Here is a 26,085-nt window from a genome sequence, read left to right as displayed (position 1 = left end):
ATGGTAGACTATCTGCTGCACTTCAAACGCATGGTTGTTGGTGGAGAATGTTACGCGCAGGGGAGAACAGAAGGCCACTGCCATCCTAGTCACGGCAACAATACTATAATGCGACTCGCTGATCTCATCTCAAGTCGGCTATAACTCGATAGTATCCTTCTACACTCTGCTCCGATCCTGAACGTTTTGATGCATCGGCGACTCAGAAGTTGACTAGCTTGTCGGAGTAATTACGCGGGATAATTATTTGCACGACCCGATTCGTGCTATAATGCTCTTATCGCTTTCTTTCCTCAGAGCCAACAACGAAGGCTTGAAGTGTTACTGGCAGAAGTAGTTGTTCGGATTGATCTACTTGCAGTGTAGCAATATGCTTCTATAGACTCCACCAATCGCCCTGAAGACGAAAGCTATAAACCTGACATCAAGATCAGGGGTTCAAACAATTTGTGATAGCATATTGAAGTATAAAATGTATTCGCGCCAATTTGTGCCATGCGACACGGATCAACCACCAAGACTTGGTACCCATATTAACCCTGACTTCACGAAGGCGGACCTCGCCCAGTCGCAAACATGATCTCTTCTCAAGGCCTCCTCGCTGTTGCTCTAGCCTTGACGGCCCCGCTAGCTGAAGCAGCTATGGGACCTGCCTTCAGCACTGGCCCAGTTGGCTCTGGCTCCTGGATTCGAGAGGCTACTTCCACGCTCACCCTTCCGAAAGCTCCAACAAGCAAGAACGGCGACACTTCGCTGTGGGTTGGTATGGGAACCTCAAACGGGGATTTGATCCAGTCGATAGCGGACAACTGGCAATCGACAAACTGGGATATTTTTGCCTATACACTCAAGAAGACGGGAGGTACGTATAAATCGTGAATGAGAGGGATAGAGATTTGCGCTGACGCAATTTATAGATAACTCACAAGTGCCGATCCAGGCTCCAGGCTCTACTGCAAAGCAGGGTGACAAGATCACGATGCACTGTGAGTTCGTGTCTTGGTGTTGCCCACGCGCTAACAGGTTGCGTGCAGACAAGTATGACGATGCCAGCGGGAACTACACTCAATACGTATCCGTCAATGGCAACCAAGTATCTACGCTTTCCACGAACGATGGCCATGCTGAAGGCTTCGGTACTGCTGTCGAGTGCGCCGCTAACGACTGTGGCACGATCGGAGCACACAGTAAGTACTCTCGACGTGTACGAAATATGTGATGGCCTAGCGCTAATCGTGGAAAGCGTGGTCGGACACTCAGATCATATTGAATACCGCCGACCCGAACTACCGACAGACAATGTACAAAGGGGCAGGTGTGACCGGGGACATGTCTACAAGTGATGGAGGCAAGACTTGGGTCGTGAGCACTATCAGCATCCCGCAATTCAGCTTTGGCAGCTAGATATTTCATCGTTGCTACCATGACTACATACCACACGTCTACCCGTGCGCATCGCTTTCCGCTGCACCATCACCCTTTCGTCGTGAAAGCGGCCCTTCTGAATCAAACGCTCCCAGCACCTTTGCTCCCTTCAACATTCTTCTCCATCTCCACGAAATGCAGGTCTTCCGGCAACTCCAACTCCTTAAACGCCTCAACCGGAAACGGCGACGTCTCCCCCGTCTTCACATACCCCCTCCTCTCATACCACTCAATCAGTAAGCCCCTCGTGTTCAGCGCATTCAACCCCAGATTTTTAACACCCCACGTGTTGATAGCATACTCTTCAGCGTGAGCAAGGACACGGCGTCCCACGCCTCCAGCTTGGAACGCTGGGTCCACAGCCAACATGGCCATGCGAGCGAGCTCCTCGATTTTCTTGATGGTGGCCATGGCGCCTACGAGGGTGCCCTTGTCGTTGGTGGCCATCAAGAAAACGGCGTCGGGGTTGGTGATGGTCGAGAGCACTTCTACGGGCGTCATGGTGAAGCGGCGGTTGAGCTCTGCGTCGGGGCCGGTCCATCTAGCGTCCTGGTGGCGGAAGGCAGCTTGCACCAGTTGTGCGACTTGGGCGGCATCATCTGGAGTCGCGACCCGGAAATGGAGTTGAATATTGGTAGACATATTGGCTTGAACTTGGTTTGTTTTGAAGAGATGGTGGGGTAGCAGGAACGATGGTAGTCCGTGAATTGTGCTGTATCTACGGGAGACAGAAATTTGCCTACTTATATTCTGTGCGTCCGGCCAGCTGGTAAAGCAATTCTTTACATCGGGATCATACAAGGCGCGATGTCATCTTTGATACATTATAGGGCGCTAATGTAGGAGAGAGGGCGTTGTAGTCGACATGAGAAGTACGCCCATCGCACCTTCCCAATTAAGATTAGCGTCGTTATCTGGACGAAAATAGCAACCACAATCCTCTAGTATGGAGGCCTGATTCATCCTATCCTTTGCTTCCTTCTCACCCAGACTTCTTTCCTATCCTCACCTTCATCTTCGCCTTCGCTTGGTCTTAATTGCACTTCCCAAACCTGCAACTTGTAGCTTCCGCGGTCGGATTTTCCCGTGTGAATGTCGAACGACCATTCATGCTTCGGACAGGTTATACCCGAGCTCAACGCAACGCCAAAGTCTTCGATGTCGAAAGTCATTCCGTTGGATAATGGATATGACGAGTGCGGACATTCCTGATTCCATTAGTTATGCGTGTCCCGCCGTTTCGAGCCGACAAAGCTGGCTGTAATGTTGCAACTCGAAGGGCAGGAGTGGCCCGCGTACATGATTCACAGCAACAAACTTGCCCTTGTATCTGAACACCATGACTTGGTCCTTTGCGTTTCCGGCGTCGGCATCTTTCCATTCATCGATTGCTACTTCTGTCGCCATTGAACTGTCCTCGCGCGGCACGTGATATATGCGACAGCCCGGTCTGTATTGCCCATCGCAGAGTCGTTGTTCACCAACACGAGTGTCGTCGTCAGTATCAGGGTATGATGTTACTAGGCCAGCACAGAACCTAGATCGGGATGAAGTGGGTCAGAACGGTGAATATTCCCTTCGATATCGTCGCGTGTTGGTGTTGACGTACCAGGCGTTACCAGCGCGGGACGGTTGAGAAAAGGCATCAATGAGAAATGACATGGAGAGCGTACGAGTATGGGGAAGAGACAGGAACGGAAGGAGATGCCGGTGCAATATCGGTCCTTATCGATAAGCGAACAACTGGGGTCGTGGCCTGCCAATTAACTCGCAACACGAACCCTCGCCCTCCTCTCTACATCACACGATTGCCTTCACGAAACATGAACACAAGTGCAATGTCGCAGGACAACGGTCGGAAAGAGACTATTCTATTTCACGTTATTTTACTGCGGTGTCTTGTAACCTTCAACGAAGAACGTCTTCGTTCCACTGCCTATAGTGGTCGTCTGTCCCGAACCCGGGAGAGTCACCTCAGCCTTACTGTTGGGTGGAACAGTAACGCTCAAATGGAAGCCATCAGCCTCGACCGTCCAGCTCGAATTCACGGCACCGTACGGGCTCAGGATATGCGCGTTGGCACTGGTGATATCACCTCCTGGCTCTGGGGCAACCACAATAGTCTTCCAACCAGGTGAACCCGGGGCTATGCCTCCGATCTTCTTATGGATCCAGTCTGCAACGCTGCCAAACGAATAGTGGTTGAAACTCGTCATTGTACCTGTGTTGATGGATCCATTCGGCAGCATGCTGTCCCAGCGCTCCCAGGTAGTGGTGCCGTTCATTGTGACGGCGTAAAGCCACGAAGGAACTTCTGTCTGTTCCAACATCTTGTAGAAATCGGAGGTAGCGTTGATGGAGGTGAGTGCGTTACCAAGCTGCTGAGTACCGGCGAAGCCGGTTCCTACGAGGTAAGTGTTGTTCTTGATGACTTCGCGAAGTGCGTCGGCAGCTGCCGTGCGAGCAGCAGTGTTGGGGGCCCAGATGTCAAAAGCTATACCCAGAGCGAGCGCTGTCTGAGTGACGTTCGCAATGACGGGGTACGGTTCGATCCATGCTTTGTGGAACCCTTCGATCAAATCTCCGCGTTGAGTCGCATATTGCGCGGCAAGGTCGTCTTCGCCCAGAATTGCGCTCATGTTCGATAAGAGGCGGGTCATCTCAATGAGATATGCATCCGAAACAAGGTGTTTATCTGTGGTCGCAGCTCCAGGGTCTTCCGCTGGAGCCTTTGGATCGAGCCAATCTGCAAACTGGAACGTTGATCTGTCCCACAGGCCCACTTCGTTGCGTGGGATTCCTTTGTCGATCCAAGCCTTCGCAGCGTCATACTGTTCTTCGAGCATATCTTTATCCGCGAAGTTCTGGTACAATTGGTATGGGTGTCCTACCACCACATCGCCCCAAACAGAAACAGGCATGCGCGCGCGCGTGCGCTGATCATCGTTGACATCGTCCGTCGGAATGTATATTGGAGGGACCATATAATCTCCGCGCTTCTGCTCGGACCAGGCATCCTTGAGCCAGCCGCGCCAGAAGCCAGATGCATCGTAAAGATAATTAGCAGTTGGCATGAATGCGTGCGCATCCCCTGTCCATCCAAGGCGCTCGTCTCGCTGAGGGCAGTCTGTTGGGACGCCGAGGAAGTTGCCCCTCAGAGACCAGACGACGTTCTCATGGAACCTGTTCAGCAGCGCATGCGAGCTTTCAAAGTACCCAGTGCGCTCCATATCACTGTGCACGACCTGGGCAACAACTGAATTGCCATCTAGCGGAGTTGCGCTGGGCCAGCCATCCACCTGGACGTATCGGAAACCGTGGTAGGTAAAGGAAGGTTCCCACGTCTGTGTGCCATTGCCAGAGAGGATCAACGTATCGCGCTGTTTCGCGCTTCGCAGCGGCACGGTGTCGATCTCGCCATCGTTCATGACTTCTACGTGCTGAAATGTAATGTTCGAACCAGAAGGACCGGAGACAGTAACTTTGAGCCAGCCTACCAGATTCTGGCCAAAATCAATGATAGTCTTTCCAGACTTGGACTGGAACACAGAGACAGGCTCCAATTGTTCAACTGGCTTGATGGGTGCACCATCAGACGGAACTAAGGCACCCGCTGGTAGCGGCAATTGCTTGACGGCTAACCAGTCGCTGTCATCAAAGCTCGAAGTGGACCATCCTTTGACTTCCGCAGCAGAATTGTACACCTCGCCGTCGTAAATCTCCGAAGACACGATCGGACCCGTAGAGGCACTCCAGGTGAGGTCGCTCTTGATCGTTTGCTCCTTCCCGGACTCATCCGTAACAGAGAGCAAGGCGAGCAGCCCCAGAGTGTCGCCCCAAAGATTGCGAGGTATCTGCGTATTGAACCCGATCCGGCCGGCGAACCATCCCTCGCCAACCGTCGCGCCAATAGTGTTCTCGCCTTCCCTCAGCAGATCGGTAACATCGTAAGTGTCGTAAACATGCCGGTAGCTGTAAGACTGCCATCCAGGTGCGAGCACGTGGTCGCCGACGCGCTTGCCATTAATCTCTGCGACATACAAGCCCAGAGCAGTAATGTAAAGCCTTGCCTTCGCAACGGTGTAATTAACACTGAAGTCCTTCCGGAACAGAACGGGGCGTTTCGTAGCGTTCGTCTCCGTAGCACGATCAGCAGCAATCGGAAAGGCACCTTGCCAATCGTCCGCTGTCAGTAATCCCGTTTCGACCGTAGAAGGCTGCGACCAGTCTGACCATGACTGATTGTTCGAACCAAGCGCGCGAGCTCTCACAGTAGCGGCGTCCTTGCTCTTGAGCTCGGGGCCTGGCCACGAGATCAGGACCGACTCCGGTGTCTTGACATTGTAGACTTTCGGCACACCATCTTGGGTGATCTCGATATCAACTTCGGATTGTTCCCAGTCGACGGCAGTTCCTTCAAAGCGATACGAAATGCGAGGCTTGGTCTCTGCGATTCCAAGCGCTGGACGATGGTGCTCGAATGTGACGGGAGCTAGTGATAGAGCCATCTTGACGCTCACACATTGACGGGAGATTAACTGACCTGCGGAGAGGTTGCAAGCTGTCGATTGCAAGAACAAATCTTTGCGCCATCATCAAATACTATATATGTGAGGTTGCGCCTGATATTGCCCTTACCTTCGGCCCATAATTGTGCGAAGGTACGCCCAGTTTGTAGAACCGAGTACCGATCATAATGCAGATAGCTTTCTAGCCTCTTCACCCCGCCACCTAGGAGATGGCTGTGTAGCTTAATGTGGACTGAACGACCGTTTTGCTGTCGATCCCCCGCATTATGCTCCGCCCCCGGGACTCCGCGCTTCTTGCCTAAGAACAATCCTTGTACAGCTCGTATTGTGTCCCAAATGATTCGCCCGTGTTGATGCTTATAAAATCTTCGCTACAATTGTTTGCGAGCAGAAGGATCGCCGAATCCTTTAGCCTCAAACATCTCACGCTCCTTCGTGAGCTTAAGTACCTTTTGCACATTCAGGTAAGTCAACTTGACGGTCGCTTCTAAGCCCTTTCGCGGAGTGAACCTTATCATCATCGTGCACGGTAGGAAATTCGATTGGGGAGATCCATGAACCTCCAAACCCAAGTGCGCCAACAACATAAATGTAAATGAATGTAGATTCTCTACTAATAAAGGTGATGATGGCATCGTCTCGCTCATTACACCCATTCTTTTCCATCGAATCACACTAAAAGCTCTGCCGACCATTGTAGAATGATATCCAGCACCGGCACCATATTTTGCATCACCGATTTCTGATACAGGTAACTCGTCCAAAGGATCTTCTGATGATCTCGTCCCCGTATGTACAAGCCAGGTCAGGTATGATACCCGTCAGGACGAACATTGCTGCAAGCGTAGTGTCGATTTGGATGTAAGGAAGCAACCAACCCTGACCAGATCACGATCGACGTTATGCATCTGTGATGATCTGAATCCTAATGCGCGACGAAACAGGTTTAACGTGTGGGGTTCGGTTGAACAACGTTGCGGGAAAGTGAGAAGTACAGGGTTGCTCACGACATGTGGCAGTCCTCGTGGCATCTGCTCCCGGTGCTTTTGGAGAGTGACTTCTTCGGCGTTAGTAAGCGTGACGGGCGCGCACGCACTACGGACAGGAGCCTTTTAGCTACTCTTTGTCATCGCTTCCTAGAGAAAGCCCTGATGGGCAAAATTTAAGAGCCACGTGTGTGAAGATAGATGTGGGAAATGTAAAGGTCGATGGAAGTAGGATGCCATAGGAAGCGAAGAGTTTGACAAACGCAACCTTTGTGGTATAAACCTCTTGCACGCAATCTATATATCTCGCTAACTTCGTCAAATCACTTGATTTTCCGCGGGTGTTACTGCCTACAGCACGTCGCGAAAAGCCGGAAAGAGATCCATCACTTCCTCATCGGGAACGACGCCCATGCAGCTCGTCAGCACACATTTTCTGCGCCAGCCTCTCCATGTTTGCGAGACATGCTGGGCATTAATCTTCGTGATCAGGCTAACACATTATAGAATTCGGAACATCCATAGGCAGACCCTTTCGAAACTCAGATGAAAGCATTGCTGGCAATAAAGGCCCTTATTTACGCCGGTACCTGTTCTTTGACGGTCTCTCCCCTTCGAATCACCCTGCTCAATCAAAGGCAACTTTTGAGGGAAATATGGCTTTTGTAAGTCTCGGATGAGTGCCTTGAGCTTCCCATTTCTTTTGGTATAACCCGTTGTAATTCTTCTGCCCGAAATTCAATGTTAAGCCTTGGAAAGGTACGCTCAGTGCCACAGCGCCTGAGCAGACACAAAGGCAGAGCATTCGGAGGGTTGCTCATTCAAGGTACGAGCCTGGACTGAACCTTGGAGGAGAATCCCAATGATGCTAAATCATGACCCAACGATATACACAGCGTTTGAACGGTTGTTGTACGAAGGAGCGGTTCCTCAAGCATCGAAGGCGGTGCTGTCAATGCGGGCCCGGCGCGAGGCGAAACCCCGCAAACCCTCGGGAAGTGGAGACCAAGACCTCACCACAATTACACAATAACAGGCACGACAGCAGCAGATATGGCACATACGTCCTCGGTACTGCTCCTGGGACCATCATGAATATTCGAGCCATTATTACGGGCCGTTACTGATACCGCAAATCGGATGAAAGAGGTCGCTCGGATCACGGAGATAATGAGTACCCGGAAGCAGCTCATCATGCAGCACGAATTATACTGCAAGGCACATATCCCAGACACGGTTCTCGACCGGATAACCCGTAGACCACTTCGGAAGTTCCGACCAGTCACTCTCGTGTCCAATCATGTTCTTATTCATGTATATGACAGAGCTGGGGAGACTTTGCGGGGTACGGGGTAGATCGTACAATATATCCTAAACATCGTACCACCAGACATGTTCAAAAGGGACTGCGACCATGGTGTGTGACCATACACGCAGTGGACTCCTAGCAATGTCTTTCATGTCCATTCCACTACTAGCTCTAGCGAGCGCCCCTATCATCTACCTTCTCCTACGGCTACAACGATGGTTTGAAGACAGAGGCAAGCTCCCATTACCTCCGAAGCCGCCAGGCGTTCCATTGCTGGGCAACGCGCTGGGTGTCATCGGGTCGACGAAAACAAGCTCCCAGCACCTTCTCTTCGGACAATACGCTCGAGACCATGGCGAGATTGTTCGTGTTCAGGTTGGCCCTTTTACACAATACTTCATCAACAGCGACGAAGCGGTCAAAGCCATCTTCGACAAAGCTTCTGCCGCTACCTCTGAGCGGCCGCGTTGGATCGTCAGCAACGAGCACATCTGCGACCAGAAGAATGTTTTGTTGCTAAATGCAAGTCACCCGCGATGGAAACAGCAGAGAAAGGCTATTCTACAGGGCATGACCAGCGTTCCACGTGCTGATGCTGGGCTTGAGTATCTGCACTTTGAAACCGCAAAGTTCCTGAAGCAGGTCGCCAATGATAACAGGCTAGCTGGTGACAGCGTGGGACTGTTCAATGGGATTGGCCGGTATACATACAGCGCGTTCTCAAGTCAAACGTTTGGTATGGACATACCAGACGAGAAAGACCCGGCAATCGAATATATCTTTCGCAGCGGACTGGACCAGATTCTTGGAACACTGCCTGGCTCACACCTCGTCGATATACTACCAGTCTTAGACAGATTGCCTCTTTTCCTCAAGCCTTGGGAAAGGAAGGGAAAGGTAATCTTTCAAGACAACAAGAGATGGTGTGACGAGCGTTTGTGGCGAGTCGAGAAAGCCATCGAGGCGGGTACAGTGAAAGACTCATTTCTGGCCCGGAGGCTGCAAGACGAGAAGGGCATGAGTTTCGATGACCGTTCTGAGGCCGCCTACCTCGCCTTTATGCTCATCATCGGCGCTGCAGATACTTCAAAGATGTCATCATGGTCATTCATCGAGGCAATGATGCGGTTCCCCGATGTTCAAGCCAAAGCGCTGGCGGAGATCGAAGCTGTCGTCGGAGCCGCAGACCGTCTACCAGTCTACGAAGACCTCGAGTCAATACCATACGTCCGCTACCTGATGAAAGAGCTCTGGCGTTGTCGTCCACCCGTTGCACTCGGTCATCCCCACATCACCACTAAGGAGCTGATTTATAACGGCATGCGTCTGCCTGCCGAATCTCGCATTCATCTTAATGCCTGGGCTATAGGGCACGACCCCAATCGTCACCTCGATCCAGAGCGCTTTTGGCCTGAACGCTACGACGGAGATCTAACGACGAGCGAGCAGAGCAAGAACTCCACCGACGTCAAGGACCGCGATCACTTCGCTTTCGGGTCTGGGCGACGTATCTGTCCAGGTTATCATGTCGCTGAGCGCTCCCTGGCGATTGCTATCATGCGATTGGTGTGGGCTTTCGAGATTGTACCAGCGCCAAATGCTAAATTGCCGCTTGATCCGAAGGATTATCCTGGGGAGATGCCTGGAAATCCTGGAGAGCAAATGCCTGTTTCTCTGAAGGTTCGCAGCGAGGCAAAGAGAAAGGTCATCGACGACGAGTACGCAAGGGCGGAGGCTTCCCATCCTGACATGGAACCTTTGACACATGACGGTTGGTCTTGGAAATTTTGAAGTGGTATTATGCTCTGAAGAGTTCAATAAATCAAATTGTATATTTCAGTCGTGCACATCACAGCCAGTGAATTCAAATAATTCGGAGTTACTAGGTAAGAGTAGATGCCTTGAGACGATACATTTACGAAGGAAATTATGAAATCTATGTGTATATACTGGTTATCTGTGATAGCGAGACCGATTTCGACGTGCATTCGTCCTTGCATGTTGATTCGTTAGCCTTGAACCTCTCTTCCTTTCCGCCTTGTAGTGAAGGCAACATCCATTCGTCCACCCTGGCATTTCGTGAATTCGTGCGCGCAATCACTGTAGTCCATCTTTATTTCCAAATTAGTGACGCTTCTTTCCAGATATCTCTGTACTTACGAAATTGTTCACGTTCTGCTTGCCATTTCCGTTGCATTGCTTCTTGGCTGGACAACTACTGCGGTCTCCAGCAGTCGCCATCTTTGCGTAAGAAGGTCCCTCCTGCGGCGCTGTGTCATCGCAACCATCTGTATCATCACAACCTCCCTGGAAGACATGCAAGAGACCCATCCAATGACCCACTTCGTGCGTCAAGGTGCTTGAATTCGTGATCGGGACCGGGCCCCATGGCACGAAACAGCCGTCTCCACTCAGCGTAGCTTGACTGATGGGTCCAGTGCCAGCCGCAGGAAGGGAGCACAACCCGCTGCCAGCGCCTTCGACCATGTAGATATTGATACTCTGGTAGTTCCCTTTATGTAGAGCTTTAGTCTTGGCCGCCTTGTCATTGTCGATACCTGCAGCCCATTCTGCATTGACGGTAGTCTCGACACTTGCGAGGTTGAAATGATAGTTCCAAGGCTTGAAATTGCTGTTCAGGAAGTCTATCTTCGCTTGCACGACGGCTTTCGGAGGCGTATCAGGTTTCTTCGAAACGAGGACGTGAACATGAGCGTCAATCTGAGTGAGCGCTCGTGTGTGAAGATTGCTAAGGCTGCGTATGTATTCTGTTGGGCCGATGGCAAGGGGATCATAGTCGAAGTCTTCATTCGAGCATATGGCAAAAGCGGTGATCGGAGCAATCGCGGACAAAAACAAAGTCGTGATTTTCATATTGAAAGAAGCTTGAGGGTATGTCAAGGATGTAAAGTTGAAGATTGAATAACTGTTGTGGAGCGACAAGCAAAGTAGAGAATAGCCTTAGGGCTTATATTATGTTCCTGAGTATTTGATTCAAGCGGAGTATCTTCATTCATAGCCATATCGCCGACTACCATAGGTACACTCTGGATTAGGGTGAGGCTGTCCATACGCACTTTAAGGGCACCAGGGTACCCTACATATGTGTATGTCCCCGGGTGGCCTCGTCGGCGAGGTTGCTGGCTGCGGGGGCCAAATTGGTATGGCGTGAAACTAAGCAAGAAATGGCAAGGTTTACGCGTTGTAGACGCATGCTTGGCCATTAACAGTATTATTTGGCAGAGGTTCATTGGACAAGAAGACTTTGTAATGCTGGGAATGCTAACCGGAGAATTATACGCTTTTAGGGTGTCTCGCATTCAGATCCCGACTAAAAATTTTAACATAGCAGGAAACAATCAGAAACCCCGATTGTACTCTTAGCATCTTGTAACTAGTGCTATACATAGAATATCCGCTCTACGTACCCTTGAATGAAAAGCGCACACCGCCTCTGTTTCAGCATCTGCACTCTACTCACATCTGGTCTAGTTCACTACGCAACGTGGATATGAAGAGTTTCGTTTGGTAAGTAAGGGCCGGTGTGCGACAATCGATGAGACCATGATGCAATGTGCTCCACTGGTCATTGGACGCTCACTCATTCCTACACCCCTCTGCACCAGCTTCCTTCAACACCATGATCGCCCACTTGGGGTCTTTTGATCTGCTCAGCACATATCGTCTCATTCTCTACAACTGTTTTGGGAATGCTTAGAACGCTGGCGCACGTTCTTGCCGGTTACGGAAATCGTCGACTCTTGATGGAAATACGGACGGCCTTTCAGAGGTCAATGGCCGCCTTCAGCATCTATATTTGGAATGTAGGGGCGAGGGGGACACTTAGATTGCGCGAGATCAATTGCAGCCTTCCTACTAGAGTCTTCCTGTGTTGCCTGCATAGCCACTTCAGCTGCGTCGCCAAGTGGTCAAGTGTCACCAATCTATAAGCCCTCTCTGGAAATTTTCAGCCTCATCGCCATCTGCAAACTTCACACAATACCTGGCGCGCGATTTGTGCTGGAAAAGCATATCCACGCGTCGACCGCATCACACAACCATCCTATACTTGAGCAGATTGCCCTTCACAATCTCGTCTTTCTTCGCCTCCAACTCTTTGACATTCCAGTTGCAGCTCACGTATCTCCCACTAAGCCATTCCCTCTTCTCCTTAGTCAACCAGACACAGAACGCACCAGCGAGACCCTCATCATCAGCCAGAATATCGCTCCATTGACCGCCAGCATGGTTCTTCGTCTGCGGCGTCACAACTGCACCGGGATGAAGCGCAAACCTACAAAGTCAGCGTCCACTCACAGATCATGACAGAGGAAGAAAACTTACGCTTGCACACCCTCCTCCCCATGATCATTCGCCACACACTCCATCAACCGCATCCCCGCCACCTTACTCACATTATACGCAATCGGCGTCAACTCACTTATTGTAGAATGCGCCGCCATGCTACAGCTCGAAATAAGCGCCTGCGGTCCGTCCTTCGACTCGCTCAGCAGCGGGACAAACGCTTTACTAACGCGCCACACACCATTCAAGTTGATGTCCAGCACACGCGCCCAATCTGCATCTTGAACGATGCCCCGCGGGAGGTTACTCCCCGACGACGATGGCGCCTCTACGTACTTAGAAATGACACCCGCATTGGCGATCATGACGTCGACTCTGCCCCATTTCTGCCTGACTTCTTTCTCAAGATTGGAGACGTCGGAGTCGCTTTGCACGTCGGCGACTACTTTCAGGACTTCGATCTTCGTGCCTCTTTTTTCTGCGATCTTGCTGATTTCGGAGGCAAGCGCATCGAGGTCAGAGCTTGTGCGCGAGGAAATGGCTAGTCCTGAGCATCCTGCGCTGGCGTATGCGAGGCTGATGTGGTAGCCTAAACCCTTGCCTGCGCCTGTGACTACGACGATGAAGGGGTTAGGGAGCGTGGTAGAGGTGGGGTCGATGTTGGGTGGGATTTTGGAGTGGAAGGTTGGGGTGAAGTGTAGGCCGTAGTGCGCGGGGAGGGCGGCGTTAGAGAAGTCCATCCTGTCTTTGGTAACTGTTACGAAAATGGGAAGGATGTCGTATGTATGTTACCGACTGTCTATGAGACATAAACGCCATATGTCACGGTGTGCTCGAGTAGTTGTAATGCTAAATCCGCATGAGGTAAAGATCAACGGGAACGACGTCGCTTTGTCGAATAGTGCCCCAAGGCGCCGACTCCGCCTACACACGTTAGTCTCCTCTTGTTCCCGATTATCGTGATCATAGGAACTGCCACTTCAACAGTCTTCTCTCACTCACACGCAAATAAGAGTTCTAACGCATACTCAAGAACTTTTCATTCTCTTCAATCGCGTCCCTTGCAAAAGGTTGTACCATGTCTAAATTACAGAAAAAACTGATATCGTACAAGAAGTGATTCTCGAACGGTATTCAACTCAGTCATTTGTTTTTGAAGAGACCTTGGGCAAATCCCCTCAACACCCAGACAAACTAATATAACCACCCGTCATACTAGAACTGGCGCTGGTTATTGTACCCGTTCCCTGAGCCTCCACCACCATTATAGCCACCACCGTTGTACCCTCCCCTTCCTCCTCTGCCGCCATTGTACCCACCGCGTCCACCTCGCTGCTGCCCGCCGCCGCCTCTGCCGTGACCCAATATGTCATTCGGAGGGCGGTAGCCCGGCAGTGACGAGCCCTGCCCTGTGTGGTGTTGCGGCGGAGGACCCCAATGCTGCTGGCCCGCAGGAGCCTGCACGGGTGGTCTACCGTTACCACCCCAAGCCTCTAGACCTGGAGGTGCCGGCGGGACCCAACCTGGTGGTGGGGGAGGTAGGCCGTTCATGCCTGGCACGGGGAATGGTGGCGGCGGGAAGCCTGGAGGGGGTTGGAAGTTGTTGTATCCACCCCGTCCCCCGTTGTTGTACCCTCCGCGGTTGTTGTTGTGGCCTCCACGTCCACGATTATTGTAGCCGTCGCCGTTATTCGAGTACGAGCCAGAACGCTGGTTATTGTGGCTGTTGTAGTCTCCACGGCCGCCGCCGCGCCCGCCACGGAAGCCGCCTCGGCCGTTCTGCTGGCGGCGGACGTGCGCTTCGTCGTTCTCGTTGAGCATCTTTGTGGGCATGGTGAGGCCTTTGAGGAGGACGGACTTGTGGGCTGTCTTGGCCTCGATCTTTGGCATTTCGTAGTATACTCTATATTGTGTTAGACAGTGATCAATAAATGACGGGAGCCTAACATACCTGATGGAACCGTCCTGAATGATGTCGAAGTCTTCGCTCTCGGCGTCGAAGGGAGGAACGAGCTGACTGTCAGGAATGAACAGCTCGTGAGGCTCGACCTCGCCATGGAGCGCATCGCTGTGTTGGTGGTCAATCTGGACCTTTTTCTCGCCCTTACCATAGATCGTCTTGTTCATCGACTTGAACAGCTTGCCTGTCTGTGAGAACATCAAGGTCTCCTTGCCGAACTGGTTGCGCTTCACTTCGTCTTCAGTGAGTTGATCAGTCTTGGTAGCCATAGCAGTCAGCAAGCGCTTCTCATCGATGAATGGCAAGATGGCGACACCTTGCCATGCAAATTTCTTGCCATTCAAATCGATGGGAAAGTCCTCGGGGTAGAAGTCGACAATGGGACTGTCTGGGTCTGACATGAGGATACGGAAGGGTTCTGGAATCGCGTGGTTCGATGCGGCGGGAAGCACACCCATAAGCTGCTCATACGGATGGAAGGGCTTGCCTTTGTTGAACATCTTGTGGGGGTCCATATCTGCTATACCAACAAAGTCGGCGGCGAAAGGTGCATAATGGTAAGGGAAATACCAAGTCCAAGACTGGCAGCCCTGGAAGTAGTATGCCAGGACCCAGCAGAGACCCTCGGCGTAAGAACGGGCGACCTTGTGACGGAATTCCATGTCATCGGGTTCGACTCCAAATTTTTGAGTGTAGTAGCGTTCCCTGTAGCCGGGCTCCCAAAGCTTGACAGTGTCCTCGGGCATCTCCCCATCTTTGTTCTGTTGTGATGGCGCTGGCGACTGAGGAACTACAGGGGTGCTTCTGCCCGGTGTGCCATTGTCGGAGTCCTCGATCGCGTCATGCGTGCGTTTCCCAAGCTGAACAGGTGTTTCTGTACCACGTGCAGATACAGTCTCTGAGCCCTGGCTGTCAGTCTCGGGTGGAGCAGTGCCATCTGCTTTGGCTTTCAACATCTCCTTGAGTTTTGCGGCAGCGCTCTTGTTAGTCTGGTTCTTGTTCGCGAGCATCTCCTTGGACACGGCACGCACTTCATTTGACTGAGCATCCTGAGGAGAAAAGAAGGGTATGCCGGCGTCGAGGTACGTGTTAGTGTCCTCCTTGCGGCGCTTGGTTGGAGGAGCCTGAGTCCAGGCGGGTTGTCCGTTATTCTTGTTACGATCCCCGAAACGAGCACGCTTCGCGGCTTGTCGATCGGACACCTCTTTGCGTTTGCGAAAGATCTCATCCTCTTGGCGAGCGAGAGCTTGTAAGATCTGCTCCACTCGAAGCATATTGGGAAAGCCATTCTTCGTGACATAGTCGTCCATTTGCGGCAACAGTTCACGCCAGATTTTGGTGAGCAAGTCAATACCTTGATCTCGGATTTCCAGACTAGGAAGATGTGGTAAGAAATCGTTACCAACAAAGAAACACATGAAGACCCAATCATCAAGTGCTCGTTCTATGTCCTGCGGGAACTTGCGTTGGGGCGAGTCCATCTCTACTGCGAGGTACTCACGCAACACATTAATGTGAAGCCAAATGAAAGGCTTGAGAGGATGCTCTGCGGCGTCCCACTCGTCCTTGGCTTCCTCTTCGGTCAATTTGGAGCCGTCGTCAGGATGAGGGCAGTTGGGGCGAATGTGTCCCTTGCGACCGCACTTAGTGCAGCTCTTGTCTTTGCCAGAGTCGAAAAAAACATCCTCTCGCAAGACGCGGAAATGAGGCTCATGAGTGGCGAGACCAAGCATGATGAGATCAGCGTCTAGACCATAGATGACATGGCGAGTGTTGGGATTATGAGTGGGCATAGCGCGTTGAGAGCGGATGAAGTTCATAATTTTGTGTTCACCTTCACCGGGCACCGAGGCATCAGAAATGATGACCTTCATGTCTCGCCATGAAGGATCAGTGGTGAACTTGTAGGCACACCAGTATTGTAAGCTCTCAGCGAGCATGAACATAAAGGGGGTGCCAGGGGTGATAGCGTTGGAGTCCCAGGTCTTCTCGACAACCTGATCCAGGCTTGTGATATCCTCGCCGCGGCTGGCCTTCTGCGAGTTGAGCATTTGAAGGAATTCAGCTTTCTCATCGTCCTTCTCCTTGGCTTCCTTAGCTGAGCGAAAACGACGCGAACGCTGTTGGTTCATCTTGGCACGAGGCGCGACGCCGTCGACAGCCAGGTACAGCAGCTTTCGTGGGCGCACCATGCCCACAACGCGGTCAGTGTACTCAAAGATGGCAAGCATCATGTCTGCCTCAGTTTTGGGGGCTGGCTTGTCCTCAGGATGCGAACAAGGGTGCACGATGCCGTTCATATCCAAGTAGAGATTGTCGAACTCCTCGCCATTGGGGTTGGGCTGGGTGCGGTCGACTGGTATGCTTTCGTCGCCGACCTTTTTGGGCAAGTCTTCAATGACACTTGAAATAATCTTGGGGTATTTCTGGCTGAGCCAGCGGAACATAGCGGGGACACCCATGTTGGCAGGTGTGGGCGCTCACAGCGCAGGTGTGTGATATAGGTGTTGTAGGGTTTATGCGACACGGCTACGGCGATGCGGGAGATGCGGGAGATGCGAGAGATGCGAGAGATGCGTATATGGCAGCGCGCCACGCAGTTGAGAAGCACTAGACACTTGATGAAATGTATGTAGTGTGAGACGGGCTCTAGCAAGCACTCAAGGCTGTTGCTGTTGAGCTGGGTGACAGAAACGGAAGGCGCGAGGCAGTCCAGGATACTGCGGTGCGGGCGACCTTTCCGGAAAGAAAATGAGATGATGCGGCCTAGTAGGGCGCGTTGACTGATGCGCGGGCGTCCTCAGCGAAGACTGCGCGACGTGTCGTGAGATGGGTGAGGATGAAGCGCGAAGAGTCGCGATCGCATGGAAACCTTTGCGCCAAGTCTGGGACTAGGGCGCGGAGCTTCGGGCGCTGGATCGCCGTGACGGCTGAGCCCTTGCCTGCTCCGTATCACACGGAATTTGTGAGAGAACAGCTGTAGCTAAGACCAGCCCTAGCATTCACACCTTTTGTGGTTACTGCTCAATGTGGAGTGGCTTACCTCGAGTATACGCTAATCTACACGCATAGCAAGCGTGTGTACATTCGATCCGTATCTGTATACCAAATTCACCACGCAATGATCCCGTAGTCGAAGCACACCGCCAAAATGTTCCAGGCGCCGGCCAAACAGACCGCGACCGATACTATCAGCACCCTCTGCGGCCGTCTCTCAAGCGCAACCCTCCTCGAGGATCGACGTGCGGCTATCCTCGGTCTGCGAAGCTTCGCAAAAGAATACCCGGCATCTGTAGCCTCTGGGGCTCTGCGGGAGCTGATTGCGGCTTTGAACAAAGATGCAGAGGATGTGGACACAATCAAGGTGGTGTTGGAAACGCTGTTGATGCTCTTCAACCCGAATGAGCAAAGTGTAGGCCATAAACATGTGTGCTACTCCGACAAAGCTGACAGTAGCAGCCTGAAGCTTCAGAGGAGATTGCGCTTTGGCTGGCCGATGAGTTCACACAGGTATGCGCTTTCCCCTTGTGCTACTGCCAGTGCTGAGCTCATGGTAGCGGCAAGATAACATATCCATTCTCCTTGGCCTCGTCGAGACCGACGACTTCTACTCGCGCCTTTACTCGCTCCAACTCATACGAGCCATCTCCGACGCACGACCCGAACGCACACAAGAATGTATTCTTCCTGGGGTAGGGAAGGTAGTGGCCACGCTGGACGATCAGCGAGATGCCGTCCGCACTGAAGGCCTGATACTTCTAAACGACCTATCGCGAACCTCGGAAGAGCTCCAAAAGCTTATCGTTTTCGAGAATGCCTTCGACAAGGTCTTCAACCTCATCCAGGCCGACGGCTCGCTCACACAGGGCACAATCGTCGTCCAGGACTGCTTGTCGCTGCTTGCCAACCTCGTGAGATTCAATACCTCGAACCAGACCGCGTTTCGGGAGATGGGACATGTAGCAAAGCTAGCAGCCCTGCTTCCTGGGGCCAAGAAACCCAAGAAGGCGCGATCGAGCATTGAAGACGAGGATGACTGGGTCAGCCCACAAGCGGACAAGAACCTCTGGGGGCTGCTGGCAATTTTGCGCATGTTTTTGGTTCGTGGAAGCATCAGCACGCTTCCCAACCAAAACGCATTCGTGAAGCATGGCATACTGCAGCAAGTCGTCAACATGGCTTTCGGTCCTGCCTCGGCAATACCCATCAAGATTGAGTCTTTGAATGTTTGTGCAGATTTGATAAGAGGAAATGCTCGATTACAAGAAGGCTTCGCGCAATTACAAGTGCGGCCCATCGCCGGACCCGTCACCAATGGTACCACCTCCCCGAACGAACCATCGACCGTCTATATCATCGATGCGCTTCTCGATCTCGCTCTTACTCCAGCTTCCAATGACATGTTCGATGTTCGTTTTGCCGCTTGCGAATGCATCAAAGCTTACATCTTCAACCACCTTCAGATCAAAACCCACTTTCTTAGGAGAGCCATCGGCGGTCACCTTGATGGTGCTGATGAAACGGCAAATGCACTCACCACACTGATTACTGGACCGCAAGGCTCACAAATGATTGATCCCTACCGGACCTGGTTCGCTGCGGTTCTCGTATTTCACCTCATCTACGATGACCGCGAAGCCAAGAACGAGCTCATGCAGGTTGTCGAAGGTGATGCAGAAAGTGGCGAGGAAGTCGTTACATGCATCCAAACTCTGACTGGAAACCTAATCGCGAGCTTACAATTAGGGGAAGACGAGCGGATACCCATTGCGTATCTCATGCTGTTGTCCGGATGGCTCTTCGAAGACGCTGCAGCTGTCAACGACTTCTTGGGAGAAGCTAGCAGCCTCCAAACCCTCATCCAAACGATACAAAAGCCTGGCAGTGACTTGACGGTCGTGCGCGGCTTGTGCGCTTCGCTGCTTGGCATCATCTATGAGTTCTCCACGAAAGACTCGCCGGTGCCAAGACGAGACCTGCAGCCTCTTCTGACTTCAAAACTGGGTCGCGAGAAGTACCTCAATGCCATCGCGGAACTGCGCCATCATCCGGACGTTCGCGACTTTGAAGTGATGCCGCAAGCGTCAGGAGGCGCTCTGGCCAGTGTCTTCTTCGATGAGACCTTTGTGGACTTCTTGAAGGACAACTTTAGCCGCCTATCTCGCGCCATTGACCGGGATCCCGTCATTGAGATTCTCCAGTCGCACGATGGTATTGATCGTGATCTTGTTGATTCGTTGCGGGGGCAAATAGACGAGAAGCAACACGCCATCGAGCAGCTACAAGCCGAAAAGTTGACGCTGGAACAGAAGGTGAACCAAGAGCAAGCAGAACGGCGAAAGATTGAGGACTCGTCCCAGCAACAACTACACAACATCAAGCGCATCAATGAAGAACTTCATCGAAACCATGAAAAAGACGTGAGGAAGTCGGAACGCGAACACAAGCAGGCTTTACTTGAGCTGGAGAACAAGTACAACTTGCAGATTGCCGCCTTAAACAACAAAGTGCAACAGGCTACCAAGGAAATCTCGGTTGCTGTGGCAAATACAAAACGCGAGTACGATGACAAGCTTCGTCAGGAAAGCAGGGCTCGTGGGGAGGTAGAGCAGCGGTTAAGTGCGTCAGAACGCAGTCTACAGGATGCAGGGCGTGCCCATCAGGAGGCATTAGATGCCAACAAGGCGCTCGAAGACCAGCATCGCGACCGAATCAGTTCGCTCGAGCAGAGACATCGCGACGAAATCGGAGCTATCGATCTAGAAAAGGGTAAGTGACCTGCAGTTCTCAACCAACACGCACGCAAACAATGCTAACAAGTCCATAGGCACGCTCGAAACGCAAATTCAAGAAGGCGAAGCCCAAATCAAGAAGCTCAGAACCGAGAAAGACGCCCTGAAAGCCATTGCGGATAAGGCCACGTCTAATGCGAAGGATCTCCAGTCCACCATTGATAAGCTAAAGGCGGAAGTCCAAGATGTCAAGACCAAGATGCAAGACCAGACATGGAAGGTCAAGGACGCAGAGGAGAAGATGCGCAAGGCCGAGGCAGCGGCCAAGGAGAAAGATGGGAAGCTCAGCAAAGCTGAGGCGGCGGTCAAGGAGAAGGAAGAGGCGCGCGCCTCGGCGCAGACTGAGCTGGATGATCTCTTTGTTGTGCTTGGGGACTTGGAGGAGAAGAGAGCGCGGGACAAGAAGAGGCTCAAGGAGCTTGGAGAGGAAGTGTCGGAGGCGGAGGATGACGATGAAGACGAGGATGAGGACGAAGACGAAGACGAAGACGAAGACGAGGCCGAAGAATAGACTACGTTTATCGAATGTTACAGAGAGAGCGTTCGTCTTGCACAGAATTCCGGCATCAGATGGCTATCGGCGATACCTCGTACCTGCTGTTCAAGTCTTGTGGTCGTGGTAGGCATGAGCCCTGTCAAACAGCCCTGGGGGGCCGCGTAACTCTGTGACGTCATGTCTATTGGACCTCGTGCTGCATAACTCACCTGCTGCTGATCATTCGCTACCCGTCGCAAACACATGTGCGCCACGATATGCACCCCGTCCCCAACAGGTACACACGCTATCTTTGTCGACTGACTGCTTGCTTGCAATCCACCTCATGTACTCGCCTCAAACGATGATGGCGTGCATTCTACATCATACACCCAGGATGGCAACGCGCGTGCCGTTTCATGCAAACCAAGTACCGGCGCTAACGCGGTTACGCCCGCTGCCGCGGGCGCTCGACCAAGGAAATCCGTGAAGCTTGTTGTGCTTGGTAAAGCTTGAACCTTGCAGACACCCTACAAGACCGACCCGTATCTGGCCTTCTTTGTTAGGTTTGGACCTTACAAGTGCGACGATCAGTCCTCGGGCTGACCTCTGTTTGGGCGGGATGCTGCCACGTTGGGGTTTGTGGGCGATAAGAGAGTACGGGGTGTGGGGAGAGGGGCGAGCAGGTTTGCTTCAGGTGTGAGGGGATGTGATGCAATGGGCTGCAGAGCAGATATATCTACCAGAGCTATCTTGACATTCCGGCGCTTCATACCATAACATACCACCACTTGCGACTTTCCAGAATATCATCCAACTTGAACCTTTCAACTCAACACCCATTCACACTATCAAAGCAACATGTCCTTCCAGCGCCTCGCCGTCCCGCGCAACTCGGTCTACAAGGCCAACGGCACGAAGTCATACCTTCATGCTATGCGGAAATGTACGCTTCTTCCCGCCCCTCCTCTCTAAACACACACTAACGCAACTGGTCTAGATGGCTTCCACCCCACCAAGCCAGGCCCCTACTTCCAAGCTAAGCAATTCCAGCCTCAGGGCAAATTCGGCCGTACAGGTGGCCGCATGCGGTCACACTATGTCCTCGCAAAGAAGCACCATCCGAGCTCTTCTCAGGGAGCTACTGGTACTGGAGCACAAACTAGCGGCACAGAGGGCGAAGTGCCCGCCGAAGACATCCAGAACGATTCGCTGTATCTGTGTGAGGTCGGCGTCGGCACGCCAGAGCAGAAGTTGTACCTCGATTTCGACACTGGCTCGAGTGATCTTTGGGTGCGTCTTGTTTCCTTACATTCTCTTTCACTCGTACTGACGTGGTGACACAGGTCTGGTCTACCGAGCTTCCAAAGAGCATTCTCAGCGGAGCGAACAAGAACAACCAACAAGTTGCTTTTGACGCCACCAAGTCCAGCACTTTTAAGAAGCTGAGCGGAGAGACCTGGAAGATCTCGTACGGCGACTCCAGCAGTGCTAGCGGGGATGTAGGAACTGATACTGTGGATTTGGGCGGTCTCAAAGTGGAAGGGCAGGCAGTAGAGTTGGCAAAGGAGCTGAGCCAGCAGTTTGCGCAGGTACGTTTCGCCGCTCGTACAAACAGTCGAGTAACTTGTGCTAACGTGGTATGCAGGGCAATGGAAGCGGTCTGCTCGGCCTAGCGTTCAGCTCTATCAACACCGTTTCTCCGACACAGCAGAAGACGGTGGTCGATAACATCGCAGCGCAGCAGGGCGCTGGCTAGCAGGTATTCACTGCGTACCTCGGTAGCTGGAGGGACACAGACGAGGCAGACAAGGGCCAGGTACTACCCCCAACAACCGCGAAATCCCCCTATTCCAACTAACATGGGCACAACAGAGCTTCTACACCTTCGGCTTCATCGACCAGGATACCCTCACAGCCGCCGACGCCACCGAATCCAGCATCAACTACGCCGACGTAGACTCCAGCCAAGGCTTCTGGCAGATCGCGTCCGCAAGCGCGACTATAAACGGAAAGAAGGTGTCTCGTACATCCAACACCTCCATCATGGACACAGGCACCACCCTCTGCCTCGTAGACGACACCCTCGTCGACGAAGTCTACGCCGCCATCCCCGGCGCAAAATACGACGACACGAACCAGGGGTACATCTTCCCGTCTTCCACGACTGCCGACGCGCTGCCCGAAATCACGCTCGCGATCGGCGACCAGCAGGTTGCGTTCCAGAAGGAAGACTTGGGTTTCGCGGACGCAGGGAACGGGATGGTGTATGGAAGTATTCAGTCGAGGGGCAGTATGGATATGGATATTTATGGGGATGCGGTGTTGAAGGCTATGTATGCTGTTTTTGATATGAATGGTGGGAGTCCGAGGTTTGGGTGGGTGCAGAGGAAGGAGGGGAGTCAGAATACGGCGGTGCCGCCGCAGCAGTAAGTAATTGGGGGCGAGATGGTAGGTCTGAGACTTTTGACCTGGTATGATATATGAATGAGTATACGTTCTGGATGAGAGCTACTTACAGTGACAGGGTTCCAGTGACTGCTGCCATCTCGACTCCTCTTGCCCTGTGCAAGCTGACAAAATCGTTGCGGAGTTAGGACCATTTCACAAGTCCCTCGCGCGATATCGATGTATCTCTTCGAAGCTGAGACGTTATGTTAGTGGGATTTCGCATCCTCTCAGCTGCCTCTGACTTTCTGACGTGCTTCTGACATGAAATACACGCATCTGATAGGTCGGCGCGACAACTCACACTATACAATGCTCCCACAGGAATCCAACATCAAGATCAAAAGTTCAAAACGTCTTTCTCTTCTACCTATATATGCCACAGATCATACAGTACCCATTGCCATCTCCTTCCCAGACTTCCGTCTAAAACCAAGCAAACAGTTCTTCCGCCCCAAACCCACCATGTCCACGTCCCCCAAAGAAAAACACCCTCGCCGTCTTCGGCGCAACAGGCCACCAAGTCCCTTCCCCTCCCCTCCATCCCAACTAGACTAACAACCCCAGGGCGGCGCCCTAATATCCCACCTCCTCTCCCTCCTCCCCGCCTCCAACCCTACCACATCCTCGCCTAACCCGCACCCCAACCTCCCCTCCGCCCTCAAGCTCGTCCAAGCCGGCATCTCCGTCGTACACGCCGACCTCGAAGACGCCGCCTCGCTAGAAACAGCATTAAAAGACGTCCACGCCGTCTTCCTAGTCACAGATTTCTGGTCCTGCGCTTCCCCCGGCGCGCTGCGCGAGATCAGCCAGGCGAAGCGCGTGCTTGACATCCTGTCTCGCTCATCGTCCTTAGAGCATCTAATCTATTCGAGTCTGCCTAGTATACGCTCGGCCAGCAAAGGAAAATACTCCGCTGTAGTGCACTTCGACGGCAAAGCCGACGTCGTATCCTGGCTGCAGTCTACGCATGATGACCTGTGGGGCAAGACGACGGTGCTATGGGTAGGCACGTACATGCAGCTTTGGCAGCAATTTCGGGATGTTTTCGCTCCCCAGAAGATGGTTGAAGAAGGGAGGGAGGTCTGGATTCAGAGCAGTGTTTTTTACGCAGGGACGAAGTTGCCGTTGGTGGATGTTAGGGATGTGGGGAAAGCTGCGTTTACTATTTTGAAAGAGGGGAGGGGTTGAGGGGCAGGACGGTGAGTTTAGTTGCGCCTGATCCTGTGAGTATGAAGGAGCAGTTGGAGATCTGGGGACGCCATGTTGGGCGGGAAGTGTCGTATCAACATGTTAGTGAGGAGGAGAGTTGGGAGACGATTAAGAAGTTGGGGTTCGAGGAGTTTCTGGCGAAGGATGTGTGGGAGGTGGGTCTTGCGTTTCGGGACTTGGAGGAGGTTGTTGCATGGGGAGGGTGGTGCAGGTTAGCGAGGTGAGATTGATCGAGTGTGAGGATTAGAGATGGAGGGCTGACTTTGCGCAGATTTTGCCGGTGGGCGAGAGGTTGAAGACTTGGGAGGAGTATGTTGCTGGTGAGGATTGGAGTGAGTTCTTGGAAGGCTGATGGAAATTTCGGAGATAGTTATGGGTCTATGACTGCGGTAGCATTTTGCGGTTCACCCGATGCACCCCCCAAAACCTTTTTGGGTTATCAGATGTCTCTTTGCGGGTGCAAGACGAGCTGAGCTGCAATCGACAAGGTGTCCCAGATAATAGATCCCAAAAGTGCGTGGGACATCGGTGGCGGAAATTATACCGCGCTGTTTGTAACCGCTGACAAACTGTAGCGCAAAGCAATTGATAGTGGCCGAAGCATGGATGTACTTGCTGTGTGTGATCTCGTCCTTCCTGGTTGGTTTAGGCTGATTCTCTCTAGGTCTAGGGCACTCATGATACAGGCTAATAGACCCGAGAAAACATACCATATACAATCATTCAATCTTTCTCCTACACCTGTTCCTCCTCCCATCATAATTCAGCCAATCAAGTCCTTAATCTCCACCAGCGGCGTTCACGATCGACGCCAAAATCAGTAAGGCGCCCGGCGGATCACCCCCACGAACCGTTGAAAGGTGTGCTCCGACCGCCCCACACGTACTGAAACTTCTGCCATAGTGCACATGCCTACCTTCGGTACATCCTGTAATACAGCTCTACTGAGTGCCTATACGAGTAGGTCTTATTGTAACCCTGCACGCCGAATATTAATCGCGCTAGCGAATGCCCGATGCGGCAACTGCACGAATAACGGCCCCCGGTAGAGGATCGGTACATGGATCATGAGCGGACTTGCATATCACATCATTGATAAGGAACCACTATGAAGGGTCGCGTCCGGATGTACCTATACAATACCAATAAGTACACCTGTATACAGTATACCTAAGGTATCTCGTATTTCTCCCACGCAGATCGTCCAACCGCAACTACTTCCCACGCCGCACAACATGACCGACGCGGATTCGTTTACACAAGTTGCTCGTCGAGCATCCAGATGGTATCACGACCCCAAGATTGCGCAGTCAAACGCCCGAGAAGCAGAACCTGTGGAGCCGCAGGAAGGCGCGGATGGAGCGCGATATCGAGTTGCTGAAGGTGGAGGGTCACGGAAAGGGATGGTTACAGTGTCCAATAAGCGCTTGCTTCGAAAAATCGACCGGCATATTATTCCCTTGATTCGATGGGTGTTTGTACGGAGGAACAGGCAGAGAGATGGAGACAGGAAGGCGGAGGGGGGAGGACTGGAAAATGGAAGAAAATCATGATAATTTGGATTTGACGGATCGGGAGAACAGACAATCCAAATATGCAGTGTAGCATTGTGTAGCGTTCTCCTTGAACAAGCGGTCACTTATA

At 52.4% G+C, this 26,085-nt stretch overlaps 10 protein-coding genes across 10 annotated transcripts; 5 read left to right on the top strand and 5 right to left on the bottom strand.

Moving 5' to 3' along the window:
- Positions 1 to 576: 576 nt before the first annotated feature.
- Positions 577 to 1,404, top strand: N0V89_000090 (uncharacterized protein; the record flags this gene model as incomplete). The annotated part of the gene is made up of 4 exons (XM_056208915.1): positions 577 to 862; positions 918 to 986; positions 1,035 to 1,187; positions 1,244 to 1,404. The coding sequence occupies 4 exons, from the start codon at positions 577 to 579 to the stop codon at positions 1,402 to 1,404; spliced, it is 669 nt and encodes a 222-aa protein (XP_056075737.1).
- A 102-nt stretch (positions 1,405 to 1,506) lies between these two features.
- On the bottom strand, positions 1,507 to 2,440 carry N0V89_000089 (uncharacterized protein; the record flags this gene model as incomplete). The annotated part of the gene is made up of 3 exons (XM_056208914.1): positions 1,507 to 2,078; positions 2,169 to 2,175; positions 2,435 to 2,440. The coding sequence occupies 3 exons, from the start codon at positions 2,438 to 2,440 to the stop codon at positions 1,507 to 1,509; spliced, it is 585 nt and encodes a 194-aa protein (XP_056075736.1).
- Positions 2,441 to 3,311: 871 nt separating this feature from the next.
- On the bottom strand, positions 3,312 to 5,933 carry N0V89_000088 (uncharacterized protein; the record flags this gene model as incomplete). Its single annotated transcript, XM_056208913.1, has 1 exon — positions 3,312 to 5,933. The coding sequence occupies one exon, from the start codon at positions 5,931 to 5,933 to the stop codon at positions 3,312 to 3,314; it is 2,622 nt and encodes an 873-aa protein (XP_056075735.1).
- A 2,457-nt stretch (positions 5,934 to 8,390) lies between these two features.
- N0V89_000087 (uncharacterized protein) lies at positions 8,391 to 10,040 on the top strand (the record flags this gene model as incomplete). Its single annotated transcript, XM_056208912.1, has 1 exon — positions 8,391 to 10,040. One exon carries the CDS (start codon positions 8,391 to 8,393, stop codon positions 10,038 to 10,040), a length of 1,650 nt encoding a protein of 549 aa, XP_056075734.1.
- A 333-nt stretch (positions 10,041 to 10,373) lies between these two features.
- N0V89_000086 (uncharacterized protein) lies at positions 10,374 to 11,123 on the bottom strand (the record flags this gene model as incomplete). The annotated part of the gene is made up of 1 exon (XM_056208911.1): positions 10,374 to 11,123. One exon carries the CDS (start codon positions 11,121 to 11,123, stop codon positions 10,374 to 10,376), a length of 750 nt encoding a protein of 249 aa, XP_056075733.1.
- A 1,176-nt stretch (positions 11,124 to 12,299) lies between these two features.
- N0V89_000085 (uncharacterized protein) lies at positions 12,300 to 13,373 on the bottom strand (the record flags this gene model as incomplete). Its single annotated transcript, XM_056208910.1, has 3 exons — positions 12,300 to 12,543; positions 12,594 to 13,295; positions 13,369 to 13,373. The coding sequence occupies 3 exons, from the start codon at positions 13,371 to 13,373 to the stop codon at positions 12,300 to 12,302; spliced, it is 951 nt and encodes a 316-aa protein (XP_056075732.1).
- Positions 13,374 to 13,769: 396 nt separating this feature from the next.
- RAT1 (5'-3' exoribonuclease 2) lies at positions 13,770 to 16,976 on the bottom strand (the record flags this gene model as incomplete). The annotated part of the gene is made up of 2 exons (XM_056208909.1): positions 13,770 to 14,457; positions 14,506 to 16,976. 2 exons carry the CDS (start codon positions 16,974 to 16,976, stop codon positions 13,770 to 13,772), a joined length of 3,159 nt encoding a protein of 1,052 aa, XP_056075731.1.
- A 689-nt stretch (positions 16,977 to 17,665) lies between these two features.
- On the top strand, positions 17,666 to 20,817 carry USO1 (Vesicle-mediated ER to Golgi transport protein; the record flags this gene model as incomplete). The annotated part of the gene is made up of 4 exons (XM_056208908.1): positions 17,666 to 17,926; positions 17,974 to 18,024; positions 18,072 to 20,283; positions 20,342 to 20,817. The coding sequence occupies 4 exons, from the start codon at positions 17,666 to 17,668 to the stop codon at positions 20,815 to 20,817; spliced, it is 3,000 nt and encodes a 999-aa protein (XP_056075730.1).
- Positions 20,818 to 21,642: 825 nt separating this feature from the next.
- Positions 21,643 to 23,214, top strand: N0V89_000082 (uncharacterized protein; the record flags this gene model as incomplete). Its single annotated transcript, XM_056208907.1, has 6 exons — positions 21,643 to 21,727; positions 21,782 to 22,074; positions 22,128 to 22,373; positions 22,430 to 22,501; positions 22,544 to 22,600; positions 22,657 to 23,214. 6 exons carry the CDS (start codon positions 21,643 to 21,645, stop codon positions 23,212 to 23,214), a joined length of 1,311 nt encoding a protein of 436 aa, XP_056075729.1.
- Positions 23,215 to 23,435: 221 nt separating this feature from the next.
- On the top strand, positions 23,436 to 24,420 carry N0V89_000081 (uncharacterized protein; the record flags this gene model as incomplete). The annotated part of the gene is made up of 2 exons (XM_056208906.1): positions 23,436 to 23,441; positions 23,797 to 24,420. The coding sequence occupies 2 exons, from the start codon at positions 23,436 to 23,438 to the stop codon at positions 24,418 to 24,420; spliced, it is 630 nt and encodes a 209-aa protein (XP_056075728.1).
- Positions 24,421 to 26,085: the final 1,665 nt, after the last annotated feature.

Source organism: Didymosphaeria variabile (assembly GCF_027946475.1).
Source record: "Didymosphaeria variabile strain IMI 356815 chromosome Unknown scaffold_1, whole genome shotgun sequence".
Lineage (NCBI taxonomy): Eukaryota > Fungi > Ascomycota > Dothideomycetes > Pleosporales > Didymosphaeriaceae > Didymosphaeria > Didymosphaeria variabile.
This window is presented reverse-complemented; position numbering and strand designations above follow the sequence as displayed.